The sequence below is a fragment of the Callorhinus ursinus genome, unplaced genomic scaffold, assembly GCF_003265705.2.
Source record: "Callorhinus ursinus isolate GAN/ISIS: 27379988/994484 unplaced genomic scaffold, GSC_fseal_2.0 scaffold30, whole genome shotgun sequence".
NCBI lineage: Eukaryota > Metazoa > Chordata > Mammalia > Carnivora > Otariidae > Callorhinus > Callorhinus ursinus.
Genome location: NW_027397092.1, coordinates 1,329,440 through 1,349,370, shown reverse-complemented (window position 1 = coordinate 1,349,370; position 19,931 = coordinate 1,329,440). Strand labels below are relative to the sequence as shown.

Sequence of the window (19,931 nt, the reverse complement as noted above, 5' to 3'; positions counted from 1 at the left end):
TGTTTGCACAATGATTGTGGATTCACAGGATATTATGGAAGCACCTTAGCTCAACCTGAAGAGAGACATGTCTCAGAGATGGCTTCTTGGAAGAAGTAACCCTGGAGCTAAATACTAAAGAATGTGTTTAGTTTGGGGGCATGGGGGATGGATTATAGGCAAATGGAAAAGACAATAAAGGTAGATAAGTGAATGTTGAGCAGAGAAACTGCAATCATTTGTCTAATAGTGGTTCGAAATGTAAGGCAGATGGTGGTAGGAATTTAGTCTGGTGGGCAGACATGGGCCAGATTACAGAAGGCTTTGTGTGCCAGGTCAGGAAACTTGAATTTGATATCACGTAAGTGATGGAAAGTTGCCAAGCAGTGGATCTTCCTGGTTAGATATGCATTTCAGAGTGATCGTTGAATTTGAGATTGGTTGTTGTAGTAGTAAGTGGGACCAGACCAGAACCAGGAAGACCAGTTAGGGAGCCAGATGCTGGGGCAGAATGGATAGGATGAAGGGGTAATAGGAAAAAGGCGGAGTTCCAGGATTCTAGGATTGGAACTGCCATCTGGTCTAGAGAACGAAGGGCAGAGGAGTAGGTTTAGAAAGGAAGATGATTCCTTTCTTTCCTTCCTTCCTTCCTTCCTTCCTTCCTTCCTTCCTTCCTTCCTTCCTCCCTCCCTCCCTCCCTCCCTCCCTCCCTCCCTCCCTCCCTCCCTCCCTTCCTTCCTTCCTTCCTTCCTTCCTTCCTCCCCTACCTACCTACCTACCTACCTACCTACCTACCTACCTACCTACAGCGAGAGCACTAGTGGCCTGGGGAGGGAAGGTGGAAAGGTGGAGGGGAGAAGGGAGAGAGAGAATCTTAAGCAAGCTCCACGCCCAGCACCAGGCGAGTCAGGGCTGGATCTCAGGACCCTGACGCTTAACCAACTGAGCCACCCAGGTGCCCTGAAGAAGATTTCTCTAATAGTACTTATTATATACTACTTATTTTTCCCCATAATTTAACCTGCTTAAGATTAGGAGGCTTGTTTTATTCTTTTTCGTCATGACATCTAGTCTGTAGTAGATGTTTAGTAAACATTTCTTATTGAAAAATTATTTTGCATGTAAAGTAATTCCAAAGATGTGTGACTGTCCTTAAAAATACTTACCATCAAGCCAGCTGCTGAAAAATATTAAAGATAAGAGTAAGGCTTGGGGCGCCTGGGTGGCTCAGTGGGTTGGTTAGGCGACTGCCTTCAGCTCAGGTCATGATCCTGGAATCCCAGGATCGAGACCCACATCGGGCTCCCTGTTCAGCAGGGAGTCTGCTTCTCCCTCTGACCCTCCTCCCTCTCGTGCTCTCTATCTCTCATTCTCTCTTTCTCAAATAAATAAAATCTTTAAAAAAAAAAAAAAAAAAGAGTAAGTCTTAAAATTCTAGCATTCCTGCAGTGTTTCAGTCATTCATTCCGGAATGTTTTTGGGGCCTCTGTGTGCTGTGTATTTTAACTTCATGATTAATTTCCATCTGTCCTCTAAGGGTCTCTCATCATTTCCACTGTTATCAATTTTATTGATCAACTGTGTTCCTATTTCTAAATATTTCCTGTTTCTAAATGCCTGTTCATAATTCTAGAACTTTTTGCAGTATGATTTAGTTATCGCCCCACCTGAGATCTAGGCAGGAATGCAGTCACCTGTTAAAGACACTTGGAGATGCCGGTAAAGAGACTGTACTGGCAGAAAGGGGCAGAGCAGGTGATCCAAAGTTTGGCAATCTAGTCAGTGCCCATATATCAGTGTTTCCAGTATACTCGTAAATGGTCACTTACCTGCTCTAGCCTAACGGTACACTACTCCTTTATTAGCACAGGAAAGTTATTACTATTGCTCAATTCTTTTTTCCACTGCCCAGACTGGTTTTCCTTTTATTTTTTTACCCCTATGTAATCCTTGGGGGTTTTTTGGGGGGTGCTGTTTTTTAAGCCTGAAAATGTTATTCTTAAGCCTGAAAAATTGGAGATCTTCTGGAGACATTATTTAGTTGATGCCTCCCATCTGTGAATTGATCCAATGGGGCAGCAACTTGATTTAGAGGAGACAAGCTTTACTACTTCATCCATGTAAGATACACTTTCATATGTGTTGTTCAGAGTGGAAGAAGGGGCAGGAAGATGTGCCTGGCTTACTTTGCTTTTTCAGGTTATAGTTTCAGAGTTCAATTCTAGGGAAGAGAAGAAAGGAAGAGAACAAACAAATGCTCTCCAAAGTAACAAAGTCGAAATACCTACACCAGCCTGATTTTAGGCACGTGTCTTCGCATGACTTCCCCTCTAGACACCTGCCCCCAGCTGGGTTGCCAGCAGTCCATACCCCAAGTAGCCCTCACTGGGGCACCATAAAACCCTCCATTATTTCCTTCAGAGACCCACAGCCCAAAATTGCTTTTTTTTTTTTTAATGACTTATTTCTCTCCCTCTCAGAGTTTTAGGACTGCTTAAGAACTCTGGTGTGCTAAGAAAGGAGTATTTTCCCAGCCTATCTTAGAGGGGAGGCCAGACATTTGCTCCAAATTGACTTCTTGGTTCTGTCTGCTAGCCGCTGCTGGGCGCCTCACTTCATAAGCATAAGCTTTTCACTAGAGCTGTGTTAATCCTATAAACCTTGGTCTCACCTGCTAGGAGTTGAAAATACCGGACTCTCATAAGCCTTTAATAATTAAGTAGGCAAGATTTTAAAGTAGTTTACCAGCAACTGACTTGATTTTTGGTATTTGCACCCATATTCAGGAGCAAATAAAATGAAAAACGGATCATTCATATAACACTTATATGTAGGTAACAGTATGACTTTGGAGCAGGGTTACTTAACCTTAGCACTGTTGACATTTTGTTGAATGGCGCAGTCCTATTCTTTGTGGGTGGACATTTAGCGGCGTCCTTGGCATTTACCAGCTAGCTGCCATTGGCACCCTCCTCTGTGACAACCAAAAATGTCTTTAGAATGTCCCCTGGGGCATCACTGCTCTAAAGCGGTGCCCTTTTTTTTTTTTCAGATTTTATTTATTTCACAGAGATAGAGCCAGAGAGCACAAGCAGAGGGAATGACAGAGGGAGAGGGAGAAGCAGGTTCTGTACTGAGCAGGGATCCCGATGTGGGACTTGATCCCCTGGGATCATGACCTGAGGCTAAGGCAGATGCTTAACCATCTGAGCCAACCAGGCGCCCCCCCCTTTTTTTTAAACAGGCTCCATGCCCAGCATGGAGCCCCACACAGGGCTTGAACTCACGACCCTGAGATCAAGACCTGAGCTGAGATCAAGAGTCATACGCTTAAATGACTGAGCCACCCAGGCTCCCCTAGAGCAGTGCTTCTAAAGCCTGGCTGCACATGACCCTCACCTGGGAAGCTTCCCACACGCCTCCCCCCCCCCAGTACCAGTTACGCAGACCCCACCTTCCACCTAGAATTTCCATTTCATTATCATAGAGTAAGGCCTGGGCCTCTCTGTTTTATTGGTGGTGTTTTAATGTTTTTAAGCTGATTCTAACAATGCAGCCAAGTTTGAGAAACATCCCTGTGGAGAACACCACCCTGCAACTCAGCGTTCCTAAGTAGTTTTCATTGGTTATCTAGTGTTGAAATCTCAAGCAAATTACTTGAGTTCTTTGGACTTAATGGTCCTGAGCTAAAAAAAATTTGAGAGTACTTAACTTAGAAAAGAGTACCGACTTATCTTTATAGCCCTTTCAATGTTTTCTAATCATGTTTTTTTTTATTGACAGGAAGATCTTTGATTTATCCAGCCTCTGTAGGTTGTCTTATCGACAACCTCATGTTGTCCTCCACTTTTGTCTTTGTCTTCCTTTTGGTTTTTTCTATAATGCTTTAATAAACTAAATTACTAGATAATTTTAATTAATTATATCTGACTATAACGATTTATAGCAAAACCGAAAACCCTAGTGAGAGCTCTCCGGGGGGTTAGATGAAATATTGCAGGCCTTTTATCTGTTGGTGACTTCAATAAATATTTTGAGTATGTATCACCACAAGGCAGACTTATCTCCTGAGACATAATTGTCATGAAAAGCAGTGATTCCCAAACATGACTGCTGTTAGATAGAAGTTCTTCCCATTTCTAAAGTATCATTTTGTTTTGGGAAAGAGCAGGGTTGTCAGAGGGGGAAGAAGGTTGCCAACCAGTGACCTGAGAAAAGGCCTGTAGTGTGACAGCGTGTGTAGATCCTGAGGTGGTCATTGACTCCTGTCAAATCAGGGAGATGACCAGGATTGATAGCTTCTGTTTGTTGAGTTCTTGCTTGTGGGCAGGGAGGGCAGTAATGTGAGGTGTAATAATTTATAGATAAGGAAGCGGACTTAGAAAAGATTTAGAAAAGGGCCTCCCCAGGTTATAGATGGCTGTAAATCAGCCAGCCTAGGATTTGAACCTAGCTCATTTGACGGGAAAGTCTGAACTCTGAACTGTAGCCTCCCACATAAAGGGGTTCCACTGCCCTTAATTTATTCCTGATCGTGCTCAGATAAATCACCTCCCTAATTCTGGTGGATCTCAGTGGTTTGTTAGAATTAAACTGAGATAGTATATAAGAAATTTTCTAGCTCAGTGTCTAGTACATAGTAATAGTCTCTCAGTAATGTAAGTTTCCCAAAATATGTTTTTCTTAAGTGTACCAGTATCGCATTATTTTTAGTTTTTGCTTTAAGCTTTGGTTAGAATTACTCTCTGATTTCTCCTGCTGTTATCTAATGTATGCCAGTCTTTTTCAACCAGGAATCAAGGAGAATTATACCCTTAAAAAAGAAAAAAGTGACTTTCCTCATTTTTCCTTAAGTTGGTAGTATTTTTCTAGATGCATGGGAAAGAAGTTAATTTATTACACACAGTGGATGCTTTAGGGCGTTAAGATTTATTTCTCTTTTGGAATCTTAGTTGAAAAGGTTATAGAATGTGTCCAGTGGCTTTGCTGTCAGATTTTAGACCAGATGATTTAAAGTATTAATTTGCTATATTAGTTATAGGGATTGTTAGAGTACAGAAATGAGATAACCATGCTCAGACAGCAGTATGGAATGCATCTCAGCCTGAAAATTATATATAACAAATTCTTTATGTAAAAAGTAATCACTAAAGTACTAGTTTTTTATATAAAAACAAAGTTTACATTTCTCATTTAGCGTACAGTCTTGGAGGGGAGTGTGTTGCCTTACAGTTTTTCATTCCATCGAAGAATCCTCTCTGGGAAAATGGAGTTGAAATGCATATGTATTTTTTAAAGTATTATTTCCCAAAATTCATTTTAAGTTTTTTCCAGTCACATTATTTGTAAACAAATTTGAATACAGATGGACTTACTCTAACATTCCTTAAGAATTACACACAAACTGTAAGTATAGTTGCTCTTGGCAAATAAGTGGAAATAGGGATTTTATATATTTTCAGCCTTTTGAATTTACTTGTACTAATTAGGTGCAGGAAATTCTTTTTTAAATCTGCTTTAGCCTTCAGGTTGCTTTAGTGAATCCACGCATGTATCAGATGAGTAGGACTGGTTTTTTAACCCCTAAATGTTCCTTTTACAAATGAAACAAAGGTTTGCTTGATATTAAACTCTAAGTATACATAGGGCTTTTTGGCTTTTGTAAAATGAGATTACTGTTTGAATTAAGTTTAAAATTAGAAAGACGTTATTATGTTTTGAACCAGAAAGACTTCAGTGTTTTGACAGTTGAGATGGAATTTTACTTTTTTTTTTTCTTTTAGGCTGACAATTGCATTTTTTGCGCTCTCCGGGCTGGATATGTTGGATTCCTTAGATGTGGTGAACAAAGATGATATAATAGAGTGGATTTACTCCCTGCAGGTCCTTCCCACAGAAGACAGTGAGTGAGTTTTTAGCATTTTATTTTTAGTGTGGCTAGTTAGTTGTACTTGGCATAACATGTGTCAGACTAGCAAATCTCAGTATTAATTCATAAACTATTAGCATATTTTATTCATCCATGTTTTCCTTGCAATGCTGCACTCCCATCCCTTTCAAATACGACCCTTGAAAAGTCTAATCATAGGGGCACCTGGCTGGCTCAGTCAGTGGAGCGTGGAACTCTTGATCTCAGGGTCGTGAGTTCGAGCCCCACGTTGAGCGTAGAGATTACTTAAAAAAATAAATAAATAAAATAAAAAATTAAAAAGTCTAATCATTAATCTCTTGAGAGAACCACTATGCAGTTGCCTGGGATTTGAGATTTGCAGTTGAAGCCACATGTTATGTTCTGCACTTCCGTGTGGATGACTACTTGTCGGTTATTTGTACTTGGTATTTTTGTTGGATTAGTTTTGTAGCATTTGCTGTATTTTTCATTCTCAGCCATTCTTTTTGCCTTTTCTGTGAACTCTTTGCCATCAGAAAGTTTCATTTCAGTCTCCTGTTGGTTTTCCTTTCGGGTTTCATTAGCGTTTCTCTGATGGTTTCTTAGAACTCTTACTAGCACTGCAGTCCTTTTCATGCTTATAAACTTTATAAATTTTGGTCAGTTAAGTTATTTTTCTTTTTTTTGTAATTAGTTTTCAAAATTTATACGTTACCTGATCAACTAAATGCACACAAGCTTTATACACCTTATTGTTCACTCTGTTCAGTGTAACATACCTAACATTGATTTAACTTGTAGGTGTTAGAAATTCTAACCTTGAAAAGAGAAGCAGATAAACTCCTAGGAAATGACACAGTTTTTATTATGGTTACCTGGCTTCTAAGAGCCAATATTTATAAATTGACCGTGTGTTTTGTTGGTTGGAATAAACATTTATAAATGTCTCGCTTAGATGAACTTTAGGGAAATAATAAGCTAAAGCTTTGTTTAGAAAGAAAGAGGTTTGATCTATTAGCAGATGTCCTTGGACATAATTTTGTCTTTTTACTTTATTGTTCTTGGATTTCATAGTGTTTCTGTTTATATAATTTTTAAAATCTGCCTGTTGATGAATTCTTGTTTAAAAATGATTAAGCATTTTGGGGCGCCTGGGTGGCTCAGTCGTTAAGCGTCTGCCTTCGGCTCAGGTCATAATCCCAGGGTCCTGGGATCGAGCCCCACATTGGGCTCCCTGCTCCGCGGGAGGCCTGCTTCTCTCTCTCCCACTCCCCCTGCTTGTGTTCCCTCTCTCTCTGTGTCTCTGTCAAATAAATAAAATCTTTAAAAAAAAAATGATTAAGCATTTTGAACTAGGTCTGTTATACATAAATATCTACTCACTTTTCACCAGCTGCATGAAGCAGCATACGTGATATTATGGTCAATAGTTAGAGATTATAGCATGTTGGTGAGTAGGATTTATTGAATGCCCTAGTAAACCTGTGGAGAAGGGCTATGATAATTACAAGATATGCTGCTTATTCCCTTAGAGCTTGTGGCTGAGGTGATGTCACAGTTCTAGACACCCACAGAGTCGAAGTAATTTGTTTCCCCTTTTTACTAGATTTTTTTTTTTTTTACTAATTTAAGTGAGTCTGGGATTTTTTTCTTAAACTTTAAAAGTTAAATATTAGATATAGTAATTATAGATTCTAATTTTTGATTATTAAAAATATATATCCTGATTAAATTATACACTGTAGTTTCTTAAGGGGATGTACCTCACATAGTACGCATAGGAAATTATACAGTGTTAGTCACAGGAAAGCTATTCTGTATGTTTTTTGCTAAAATATATTTTATATTATTTTTAGAAAGAATTTACTGATACTCATTTCCCTGAAATAAAATAGCCATCACTACTCTAGAAAAATATGGATCATAACATTTGAATGAGAGAACTCATAGGTTTTAGTTATCAGTAATTTGTCATGTATTCCTGTCTTCATATTTCTCCCCACTCTTGAGGATTCTTTGCTGGCCTCTGTGATTGAGCTGTGCTAATGTCTTCTCTTAAAATATGTTTATTTTCTTCTACCATTTTATTGTAAGATTTTCACAACCGTTTGATATCCATTAATACATGTATTCTTTTTTAAAATGCAACTTACAGAATGGTTAAAATAACTGGTTAATTCTTCTCCCATTGGAAAAGCAGTGCCACAAAATAATAGGCTCCTGTTTTTACGCTCTTAAATGTGGACTTTATACATGTCATTTTGTTATCCCTTGGGTGTGTGACTAAACAAGTCCATGAACTTTTTTTGTGCAGTTAGTTTAATTAAAACCCATATTCTTGGGGCATTTGGGTGGCTCAGTCAGTTGGGCATCCAGCTCTTGGTTTTGGCTGAGGTCATGATCGCATTAAGCATGCGATCAGCTCTGCGCTCCATGGGGATATCTGCTGGAGATTCTCTCCCTCTGCCCCTCCCCCCTCCCATTCACACGCGCTTGCGTGCGTGTTCTCTCACTCTCAAATAATCTTTTTTATTTTAATTTTTTTTAAAGATTTTTTATCTATTTGACAGAGAGGCAGCGAGAGTGGGAACACAAGCAGGGGGAGTGGGAGAGGGAGAAGCAGGCTCCCCGCTGAGCAAGGAGCCCAATGTGGGGCTCAATCCCAGGACCCTGGGATCATGACCTGAGCCGAAGGCAGACGCTTAATGACTGAGCCACCCAGGTGCCCCTAAATAATCTTTTTTAAAAACCCATATTCTCTCTAAAGACTGCTTTGTTGTGAGAGATTTGCTATTATCTGAACTTTCATATTATAATAATTGCATTTGCTACATACTCACTAGAATGGCTAAAATGGAAAAGGTAGAAAATAACAGTTGTTGGTGAGAATGTAGCACAACTGGAACTCTCATGGGGAGCTGAAGGAAAACTGTCCAAGAGTCAGAAAACTGGCAGTACTTACTAAAGCTGAACATCCGTGCAGTCCATGACCTAGCACTTCTGCTTCCTAGTTCATACCCAACAGAAGTGAAAATGTATTCACCAGAAGATACATACTAGAATGTTCATAGCAGTGTTTTTCATAAGAGTCCAGAAGTAGGAACCATAAAAACTACCCATCATTGGTGGTAATGGATGAATGATGTATTAAAATATTCACGCAATGGAATACTATATGGTGGAAAATGAGAAAGAACAGTCTAACTATAAACAAAAATTTTGATGAATGTCACAAACATGTTTTGAGAGAAAGAAGCACCTAGTGTATTATTCTCTTTATACAAAGTATAAAAATAGACCAAACCAATGGGAGCTTTTGGGGAGTGAAGGAAGTATGAAGAAAAGAAGGTAGGAGCGAAGTAGGAGGGGGGCGTCTAGGGTGCTGTCATGTACTTTTCTTGAGCTGAGCACTGGTTATGTGGATAGTTTACTTTGCAAAGTTCATTGAGTTGTTTCATTATAATAATATGCTTTTCTTATGTTTATTATAGTTTGATGGAAGTTTTAAAATTTTTCTTTGAATTCATATTGGTACTCACCATCTCTTTTGAGACGCATCAGGATTCTCTTTTTCATTGTACTATGAACTCCATGGATTTCATTGATTTGAAGCCCATTGCTTTTTTTTTTCCATTTGTCACTCCTTAACTATTACTTAAAATATTTTTGCTTGCGTCTGAATTGTAAACTTCTAGCAGGGGAGAGAATGTGTCCATCTTAGATTTTTCTTTCAGTGCCTAAAGCTTTGTTGTGTCTCAGGAGTTGTTGGACTATTAAATCATCCATACCTCTTCCAACTTAACTGTTCCTCTTCTCTTTATTTTCACATTTGGTCTATAGCATCATGATATTGTGATTTATAAGAAATGTATATTTGGTCTTCAATCACAGTTCCAGGCTCACAGCTCCCAAAACCCTTGGCATTTCCTAAGCGTTGAGAGTGTTAAAAGATATCTTTTGTTATGTTAATGAGGTAACTTTTGTAAAGCACCTAAGGTTGAGGGCTGTTGGTCCTTGGAGCCAGCCAGTGATTAATTAGATGGTTGGAACTTTCAGTCCCACCACCTGACCTCCAGGGAGTGGAGAGGGGCCAGAGGTTGAAGCAATTGCCAGTGGCCAGTGATTTAATCATTCTTGCCTATGTCGTGGAATCTACATAAAAACCCAGAAGGACAGGGTTCAGAGCGCTTCCTGGTTGGCAAACATGTGGAGGTGCTGGGAGAGCAGGGCTCCTGGAGAGAATGGAAGCTCCCTGCCCCTTCTGCATACCTTGCCCTAAGGATCTCTTCCATCTGGCTGTTCCTGAGTTACATTCTTTTATTGTCAAGTAATAGGTTTCTCCGAGTTCTGTGAGCTGCTATGGGAAATTAATTGTACCCAAGGAGAGAGGCTCATGAGAACCTACAGTCCATCACCAGTCGGTCAGAAGCAGCACAGCTAATGGGGCTTGCATCTGGTGCCTGAAGTTGGGGGTGGGGGGGTAGTTTGGAGTCCTGACTGACTGAGCCCTCAGCCTGTGCAATCCGATGGCTATCTGTTTATAGTGTCAGAATTGAGTTGATGGCATTGAGTTGTATTCAGTTGAGTTGAATGAATGGCTCGTGTTCTAAGAATTGCTTGTTGGAAATTGCATCTCAGGACACCTAATTTAAGCATCCTCTGGCTCCTCAAATATTTTCTCATTCATAAGGCATTTGCAGACTGAGTAGAAGGTGCTTTCTGTAACTCATAGGTCTGTATTTGTCCTACTTTGTGATATCACATAAAATCTTAGGGAATTTAAAAACCTAGAAATATTAAAAACCCAGGACCATAAAAGAAAAATTCGGTAAGTTTGATTAAATAAATGCTTTTAAATGTTTTGTAGTAAGAGGTAAAGTTGAATAAGTGACAGGCTTGGAAATTGTGGCAATATATATAATAAAATATTAATATCCAGACTGTGAAGAATTCTTAAAGATTGAGAGGAAAATGACACATCACTGTTTAGAAAATGACAAAATTTAAGAATAGGAGGATCTCAAAAGAAGTCAATAACGACGTGAAAGAGGATTAACCTTAAGAGAAAAGTCAGGGAGATACAGTAGAAACAATGGTGCATTATTTTTTATCTAACACGTCAATTTAGCCGGAAGTTTTGAAAGTTGGCAAGAATACAGGGGAAAGAGCACTTTGTTTTGTTTTTGTTTTTTTTAAAGATTTTATTTATTTATTCATGAGAGACAGAGAGAGAGAGAGGCAGAGGGAGAAGCAGGCTCCCAAGGAGCAGGGAGCCCGATGCAGGACTCGATCCCAGGACCCTGGGATCATGACCTGAGCCGAAGGCAGACGCTTAACCATCTGAGCCACCCAGGCGCCCCTTGTTTTTGTTTTTTTTTAAGATTTTACTTATTTATTTGTCAGAGCACAAGGAGGGGGAGCGGCAGGCAGAGGCCGAGGGAGAATCAGGCTCCCCCCTGAGCAAGGACTCTATCCCAGGATCAGGGATCATGACCTGAGCCGAAGGCAGACTCTTAACTGACTGAGCCACCCAGGCGTCCCGAAAGAGCACCCTAATATCATTTTGGTGAAAGTGAAAATCATTGTAACCTTTTGAGAGGCATTTTTTAGTAAAATCTTTTATCGCATCTGACATATTCTCGTGTGTGTTGTAGTGGGTTGAATAATGGCCCCGAAAAGATAGGTCCTCTCAGAACCTCAGAATATGACCTTAGATGGAAGAAAGGCCTTTGCGGATGTAATTAAGGTAAGCATCTCCAGATCAGTGACTGGTGTCCTCCTAGGAGAAGGGAAGAGGGAGATTCCAGGCCCTGAGGGGAAGGCCCTGTTAGGGTAGAGGTGGAGGTTAGAGTGATGCTTGCTACGTAGAGGAATGCCAGGATTGTCCAGAGCCACTAGAAGTTGAGAGAAAAGCATGAAACGGTTTCTCCCTCAGAACCTCCAGAAGGAACTGGTCCTGCCAACACCTTGATTTTGGACTTCTGGTTTCCAGAACTCCGAGAGAATAAATTTCCATTGTTGAAATCCTCCAGATTTGTGAGAATTTGATAGCTCAGGAAACTAATAACGTGCACAAAAATCTGTGTAGAACATGTTTTGGCATTGTTCATTACACTGACCAAGTAGAAGGGGAGTAAATGTGCACGGAAGTGAAACAGTTAACTAAACTATGGTCCACCAAGAATACTATGCAGTATTAAGTGATCGAGGTAGATCTATGTATATACCAACATGAAAATGTTCGTATATGGTTAAATTATAAATACCAACATCTACAGAGATGTTTCAACAATCTTTGGCTATCAACATACAGCGAAAACTCTGAAAGGACACATAGAAAATCTTGGGGGGGGGGGGAGTTGGGAACAGACTTGGCGGGACGGCAGGATAAGGTAGTACTTAATTTTAATCTGCATACCTGCATTGTTTGTGTATTCACAGTAGGTTTCCATATTTAAAAATTCAAGTTAGAAAAAGCTTGAACCTCTCCTCAAAACACAACAAAAATAAAAAATTTAATGTTGCAGGGTTATTATACACAGCAAATACATTGATATTTTGCTAATGCAGAAATAATGCTGTATGTTAATTAAAATTTTATGATTTTTAAGGCACTGTCAAATACATTGTCAAATTTGTTCTTCCCCTAATCTGCCTTCCCCAGACGAGGAAAATGAGAGACAGTGATTAAGAGACCTGCCTGAGGCCACACATAGCTATTAAGTGATAGAGTCAGACTGAAATCCCAGACTTCTGACTCCCAGGCCCCAGTGCTGCTTTACTGGTGAAGTGTATAGGTCCCTTGTGGAGACTGTCATGTGTGACACTTAAGTACATCATGAATATTTAATCAGAGTTAACCCTGGCTTTTCACTTGACCACAGGGTTGTAAAGACCCCAGTGGTACCTTACTATAAGTATGTGGTCAAACCATTGGAGGGTTGGGGCCCTTCCCGTCAACCTCAGAAAGTGTTTAGGAAACGGGATCAGGCTGGGAGTTGTGTGTTCCCTTCTCTCATCAAGGACACAGCCAGAGAATTTTGGAGCTAGAACAGAGCAAGGAATGTTATAGTCCGTCATTGTACACATGAGGATATTAAGATCCAAAGGGATGAATAATTTGTCCATGATAATATAGCTCATTAATGCTAAAGGCAAAATTAGAGTACAGTTTTCTGTTTTCTGGTCCTTTGAGATTCCCATTCCTGGAGATTTCCAGTACTGATTCCATACAATAGGTGCTCTGTTTATCATGTGTGTTTTCCCGTAAGATTTTTTTTAAAGTAGATTTTTAAAGTCCCATTGCTGCCTTTTTAAAATAACATGCCTACAAGTGTAAGTATAGTTGCATGTGCCTAAACTGAGCATGTTGCACATTTTAAAAATTATAGCATGTCTATTTTGGAAGAATTATAGATCAAGAATTTTTTGCATAGAGCCCCGTAGTGATTATGTGCCCAACTGTCCCTCACCGTGTGTCTGGTAGGCCACACCACAGATCTTGCCACAGTCCAACTGCAATCCTCAGTTCTCCGTTTACTGTTTTGTTGCATGAAACTGTTAAGTCTCTATCTATGAAAAGAAGTCTCCCACCTGCCTTTTCCTTAGTTGGCCTAGGTCTGACTCTGAAACTAATCTGTGAAATTTAGAAAATAGGTATACAAACCCATTTTGTAGGCTCTAGAATGTTTTGTTCACCTTGTCTAGGTCTCTTGACAGTCTGAAACAAGGAGTTGTGTAAGGTGTATCTGGATGCTTATGATATATTGCTATCTAAATGACTTCCCCGTAACAAGATAAACTAGTTTGACTCTGTGCCTCTGATAGTAGAGGATACATTCACCACATCAGTGGCTCTCGATTCTGACTTGTCTGTCAAACAGGGATTGTTTTTATTTTTATGTATGATTGTCCAGGCCCTACTCTGAGGGTTTTGATGTGGGCCTGAGATAGGACCCAAGAAGCCTGTATATTTTTTCAGACTATGCAATTGATCCTGTTGGGACCCAGACCCACCCTTCCGTTTTATTTCGCCGCTACTGAATTAGGAACACTAGATGGCGCCATCTAACAACCTCTAAGGAAGCTTAGTCTATCGGGAATATGCATCCCGTTGTAAATTGGGAATGAATTGTGCGTTTATACTTAATAATTATCATGGGAAGCTAACTAGAATTATAAAGGAAAGCTAACTAGAATTATAAAGGAAAGCACAATAGCAGACAAATCTTGACAAGAATCAAAAAGGATTGCCTAATGAATTTTTTTTTCAGTGACAGTATACAGTCTTGAAAAGGGGGAAGAGAAGGCATTTTGATTTTACAGAAACTTTTCTTGGGGTTGCCTCGGTGGCTCAGTCAGTTAAGCGTCTGCCTTCGGCTCAGGTCATGAGAGCCCAATGCGGGCTCTGTACTCGGCTCCATGCTCAGCGGAGAGCCTGCTTCTCCCTCTCCCTCTCCCTCTGTTTCTCCTCAGTGTTCGCATGCACTCTCTAAATAAATAAATAAATAAATAAATAAATAAATAAATAAATAAATAAAATCTTTTTTAAAAAACAAACTTTTCTTGATCAATTACACAGAAGCTGTTACTTTCCTCCTATTTCACTTTTGTAAAAAGCTAATGAATCTGTTCGAACTGGTTACTGTTGACTATGCCTTGGTTACTGTGCTGAGCATAATCTGCCCGTGTCCTTTAAACCTTACAAGAACCCTGCAAAATACTGCTTGCTCTACATGACTGTTCCTCGTTCAGAAATGGAAGGAACTAGCTCAGAGAGGGTGTTATTTGCCTGTAGAACACAGAGCTAGTAAGAATGGGATCTTGAGTTTGACTCCACATGGCCATGCCGCAGTCTCCTAACCTTTGATGATGTTTTTGAACATCAGTACTTTTGATGCTGAAATTTTCAGGAAAGTTATTGATGTAAATAAGCTAAAAATATAGAAATGAACAAATAGAAATACTGTTTAGTCATTTACCTGTAAGGAAATATTTCATTCAGAAAGAGATTTTTTGTAACCCTAACAGGCGTTCCTCATGTTATTGCACTTCACTTTAATATGCCTTGCAGATACTGCATTTTTTTACAGATGGAAGGTTTGTGGCAACTCTGTGTCGTGCAAGTCTATTGGTGCCATTTTTCTAACATTTGCTCACTTCAGGTCTCTGTTTTACATTTTGGTAATTTTCGCAATGATTCATACTTTTTCATTATATTTACTATGATGATCTGTGATCATTGATCTTTGATGTTATTATTCTGATTGTTTCGGGATATGACAAACTGTGCCCATATAGGATGGTGCACTTAAATGATAAATGTGTGTGTTGTGACTGCTCCACTGAGCAGCGGTTCCCCTTCTTCCCTCTCCTCAGGGCTCCTTAATTCCTGAGACACAGCAGTACTGAAATTAGGCCAATTAGTAACCCCACAATGACCTCTGAGTGTTCAAGTGAAAGGAAGAGTCGCACATCTCGCTCTACATAATAAGCTAGAAATGATTAAGCTTGGTGAGGAAAGCATGTCAAAAGCCTAAATAGGCTGAAAGCTAGGTCTCTTATGCCAGTTGGCCACGTTGTATATGCAAAGGAAAAGTTCTTGAAGGAAATTAAAAGTGCGACTCCAGGGGTGCCTGGCTGGCTCAGTTGGAAAAGCATGCAACTCTTGATCTCAGGGTTTTGAGTTTGAGCCCCATGTTGGGTGTAGAGATTACTTAAAAAGAAATAAAACTTAAAAAAAAAGTGATACTCCAGTGAATACACGAATGATAAGAAAGCAAAACCACCTTATTGTTGATGTGGTGAAAGTTTTATTGGTTTTAGTGGTTGTTCAGACTAGTGTCTGAACACTGGACTTTGAAGATGAAGTTAAGGTTACTAATCAGCTGACATCAAAATAGGGAGATTACCTGCAGTTGTTTCATGTACGGAGCGGGGTGGGGGGGTGGTGTGCTAGGTGTTGCCCAGTACAACCACATGAGCCCTTTAAAGGAGAAGGCGGTACAGGGGCCCAGATGCAAGCAGTGGCAGGAATGGCCTCCAGGAGTGAGCAAACACTTGGAGCCCTCAGTCCCACACCCGCCAAACAAGCTGAAGGAACTTGAGGGGCATTGTTCCCCAGAGCCTCCAGCAGGGAGTGCAGCCCCTACCAGCACCCCGGTCCAGCCTGGTGGACCTCACGGACTTCGGAACGTACAGAACTGCGCGACAATAAATGGGTGTGGTTTCAAGGTAGTAAGTTTGTGATAATTTGTTAGGGCACAAATGACTCATACAAAGAACAAAATTCACTCTCCTGTTATACCACATAATTTTCTTTTGTTTATTCCCTTCTGGGTTTTGTTGATAAAGCATCCTTTGCTTAATTATAAACATAGTCACGGAAATGTTTGTGTCCTTTTGATCATTTCTCCATATTGCTACATAGTTTTCCCTAAGTATTTTAGCAGCAGTTTAATGTTCCTTTGAGGAGATAGAGTGTTGCATTAACCTGTTGGACTTCTGTTTGCTTCCGGATTTTACCGGTGTAATACTACATTGCGTGTTTCTGTGCATGTGACCTTTCTTATATTGGAAGTTACTGGAGTAAATTCTCAGATGTATCATTATCCAGTCAGAGTCTGAGCCTTTTTATTATTCTTACTGTATATTGACAAGTCTTAAGTGGCTTACCCATTTTTTAGCAAAATCTTTAGCAAAGATGGGAGAACTGTGTTTCTTAGTATCTTCACCATTAGACAGTACCCTTTTTCATGTAAATTTTTTGTTAAAGGGGGAAGGTGGTTAGTGGAAAGTTTTACATTTAGTGGGTAAAGTTCCCTAAATTGTTCAAGAAATTAATGTTTAAGTTACTATTCTAAGTGTTATTGGAGATAAAAAGCTAAATAGAGTACCTGATTTGAAGAAAAAGAAGAGTGAAAACTAATTAGTATGAATTAGTCATGTTCCAGTCATAAGAGATATAAAACTAGTTTCTCACCTCAAAACCTATTTATAGGGGCGCCTGGGTGGCTCAGTTGTTAAGCGTCTGCCTTCATCTCGGGTCATGGTCCCAGGGTCCTGGGATCAAGCCCCGCATCGGGCTCCCTGCTCAGCGGGAAGCCTGCTTCTCCCTCTCCCACTCTCCCCGCTTGTGTTCCCTCTCTCGCTGTCTCTCTCTCTCTGTCAAATAAATAAAATCTTTAAAAAAAAGAAACCAACCTATTTATACATCTACTTGATTTTTTTTTAAGATTTATTTATTTTTAGTGAGAGTGAGAAAGCACAGGGAGAGGGGCAGAGGGAGACGGTGAGAGAAACACAGACTCTGTGCTGAGCGTGGAGCCAGACGTGGGGCTTGATCTCATGACCCTGAGATCACACTTCATCTGACACCAAGAGTCAAGCAGTCAACTGACTGCACCACCAAGGCACTCCAAATCTACTTGACTTTTTATGAAAATGCATGTACATTCTGTGGATACTTCACTTCTGTCCTCTACATCTGTCATGCTGATTTTCTAATAGCTATCAAAACCATAATTACTTTCTTATTGTGGGTGTAACTAATTTTTCATTTATAGTTATTTTTTTCCAGCCTTATAGAGGTATTATTGACATATATATGAGTGTAAGGTGTACAACATGATGATTTGATACATGACTATATTGCAAAATGATTACCACAATCCCCTCACATAATTTCCTTTTGTGTGTGTGTGTGTGTGTGTGTGTGTGTGTGTGTGTGTGTGTGGTAACAACATTTAAGATTTCTCCTTATAACTTATTTTTTTGAGATTTTATTTATTTATTTGACAGAAAACGAGAACACAAGCAGGGGGAGCAAGAGAGGGAGAAGCAAACTCCCCGCTGAGCAGGGAGCCTGATGTAGGGCTCGATCCCAGGACCCCGGGATCATGACCTGAGCCGAAAGCAGACGTCCAACAACTGAGCCACCCAGGCGCCCCACTCTCCTTATAACTCTCAAGGATATGATACAGTCCTATGAATTATAGCTATCATGCTGTACATTAGATCCCCAGAATTTACTCATCTTACTGGTAGACGTTTGTCCTTTTGCCCAACATCTCCCTGTTTCTCTCAGCCCCTGACAGCCACTATTCTACTCTGTTTCTGTGAGTTCAGCCTTTTTAAATTCCACATATAAGTGAGGACATAAAGTATTATAGTATTTCTTCTCTCTCTGACCTGCTTCATGTGGCATAATGCCCTCAAGTTCCATGTATTATGTCACATAAGGCAGAATTTCCTCTTTTATGGATGAATAACAGTCTGGTGTGTGTGTGTGTGTGTGTGTGTGTGTGTGTGTGTGTGTGTGACGAACAGAGAAAGAGAGAAATTTTCTTTATCCACTCATCTGTCATTGGACGCTTAGGTTGTTTCCATGTCTTGGCTATTATAAATTATGTTGCAGTGATCACAGGGTTGCAGACATATCTTCGAGATAGTGATCCTGTTTCCTTTGGATATAGACCTGGTAGTGGATTGCTGGATCATATGGTAGTTCTAGTTAAAATTTTTTGAAGAACCTCCATACTATTTTCCATAATGGCTGGGCCAATTTATGTTCCAGACTCAGAATGAAGATTTGTCCAATACTAAAATACTAAGTACGTATATTTTTTGCAACTAGAACAGCTTATACCTTTAGTTTGCTCACATATAAAGAAGCAATGAGTTAAAGTAAAAACACACTGGATGGGAAATGAGAATTCCAGATTCTGATGTGTTACCTTGAACATGTCACTTAACCTCTGGGCTTCTGCTTTCTCTCCTTTAGCATGGGGTTAAATACGTTGATCACATGAAAAATGATCATATGGAAAAGGTATGGAAGCATTTTGTATGCACTGGGGTAGGCTATAAACTGAAGGTACATGGTAGGAAATCATTATTTTGTCTCTGACTGGTTTGAAAATGAGAAGGGCATCTGGCTGGCTCAGTCGGAAGAGTGTGCGACTGTTGATCCCAGGGTTGTACGTTCGAGCCCCACATTGGGTGTGGAGATTGTTTTAACTTAAAATTTTTTTTGAAAGTTAAATGAGGAAATTCCCACAAAAAGAGAACAGCCCTGGCTCATGGTGAGCATTAACCAATGAAAATGGACACAGTAACAAAGCTTTGGTACTAAACCGTTAGCTAGAATGAAAATGGACACAGTGACAAAGTTTTCATACTAAAATGCTCAGTTTCTGAAAGAATGTTTAATTGAACTGCTGTAGAGTCCGAACAAAAATAAAGTATACTCTAAATAAGTACATGTATTTATTTTCTAGGATCAAATCTAAACCGCTGTGGTTTCCGAGGCTCTTCATACCTGGGTATTCCATTCAATCCATCAAAGGTGAGTTACTGTCTGGGTCAGGAGGAAGAAGGAGGGAGGTGGCTGATAAAATTAGTGAGAAAGAAAACTAAGAAATTACCCAGACAGAACCAAGCGTCCATGTTTTGATATAGCTAGATACTGTCTACTAATGTACGTTATACGTGCAGCTCCTGAAAGGAGTGTGGTCCGCACCTCACTTCCTGGCAGAATGCACAGCCCATATGCACACACAGATCCCTGCTGTCCCAACTATCGTGACTCTCCTCCTGTCGTTTGTATAAAAATTATTGGTGATCTCCTGGAGAATTGGAAATCAGTCGTGCTTGGTGCTTGCTCTCTAGGAAGCCAGAGAACTTCTATGTTAGTGAAAGACTACATTCGACTCACGTTTCTTAGGAATAAAAGAAAAAGCTCTTGCCAAGGCAGTGATTGAAGACCTGAGCAGTGATGAATTTGAGGACATTTGTGGCAACAAGCAGGCTCTCTTCAGGGTTACGGCCAGAGGCTTTGGTACCAGCACACACTGTGTAGAAAGCAGGGACTCCTCACAAAGGGAGGAGCTTCTGTCTTCTTCAAAGCAGCAGACCCAGAGCCAGCTGTGAAGGTGTTTGCATCTTGGCACAAAATCACTATTTTTCTATAGTAGAAGCAGAGAAAAACTTCCTCATTTTTTTCAAAAGAGGGCCACGCAGCATAGAAACTTTTCCTCTGATGGGGTCACTCTGCTTATATATT

The 19,931-nt window shown here is 40.0% G+C and overlaps 1 protein-coding gene across 2 annotated transcripts in view; it reads left to right on the top strand.

The window, feature by feature from the left end:
* PGGT1B (protein geranylgeranyltransferase type I subunit beta) overlaps positions 1–19,931 on the top strand; it is a 54,047-nt gene that overhangs the window by 3,726 nt on the left and 30,390 nt on the right. For both annotated transcript variants that reach the window (XM_025860928.2, XM_073878544.1), the window contains exons 2-3: positions 5,763–5,881; positions 19,147–19,214. In XM_025860928.2, coding sequence (XP_025716713.1) covers positions 5,763–5,881; positions 19,147–19,214 — 187 coding nt within the window. The remainder of the gene's footprint in view (positions 1–5,762; positions 5,882–19,146; positions 19,215–19,931) is intronic.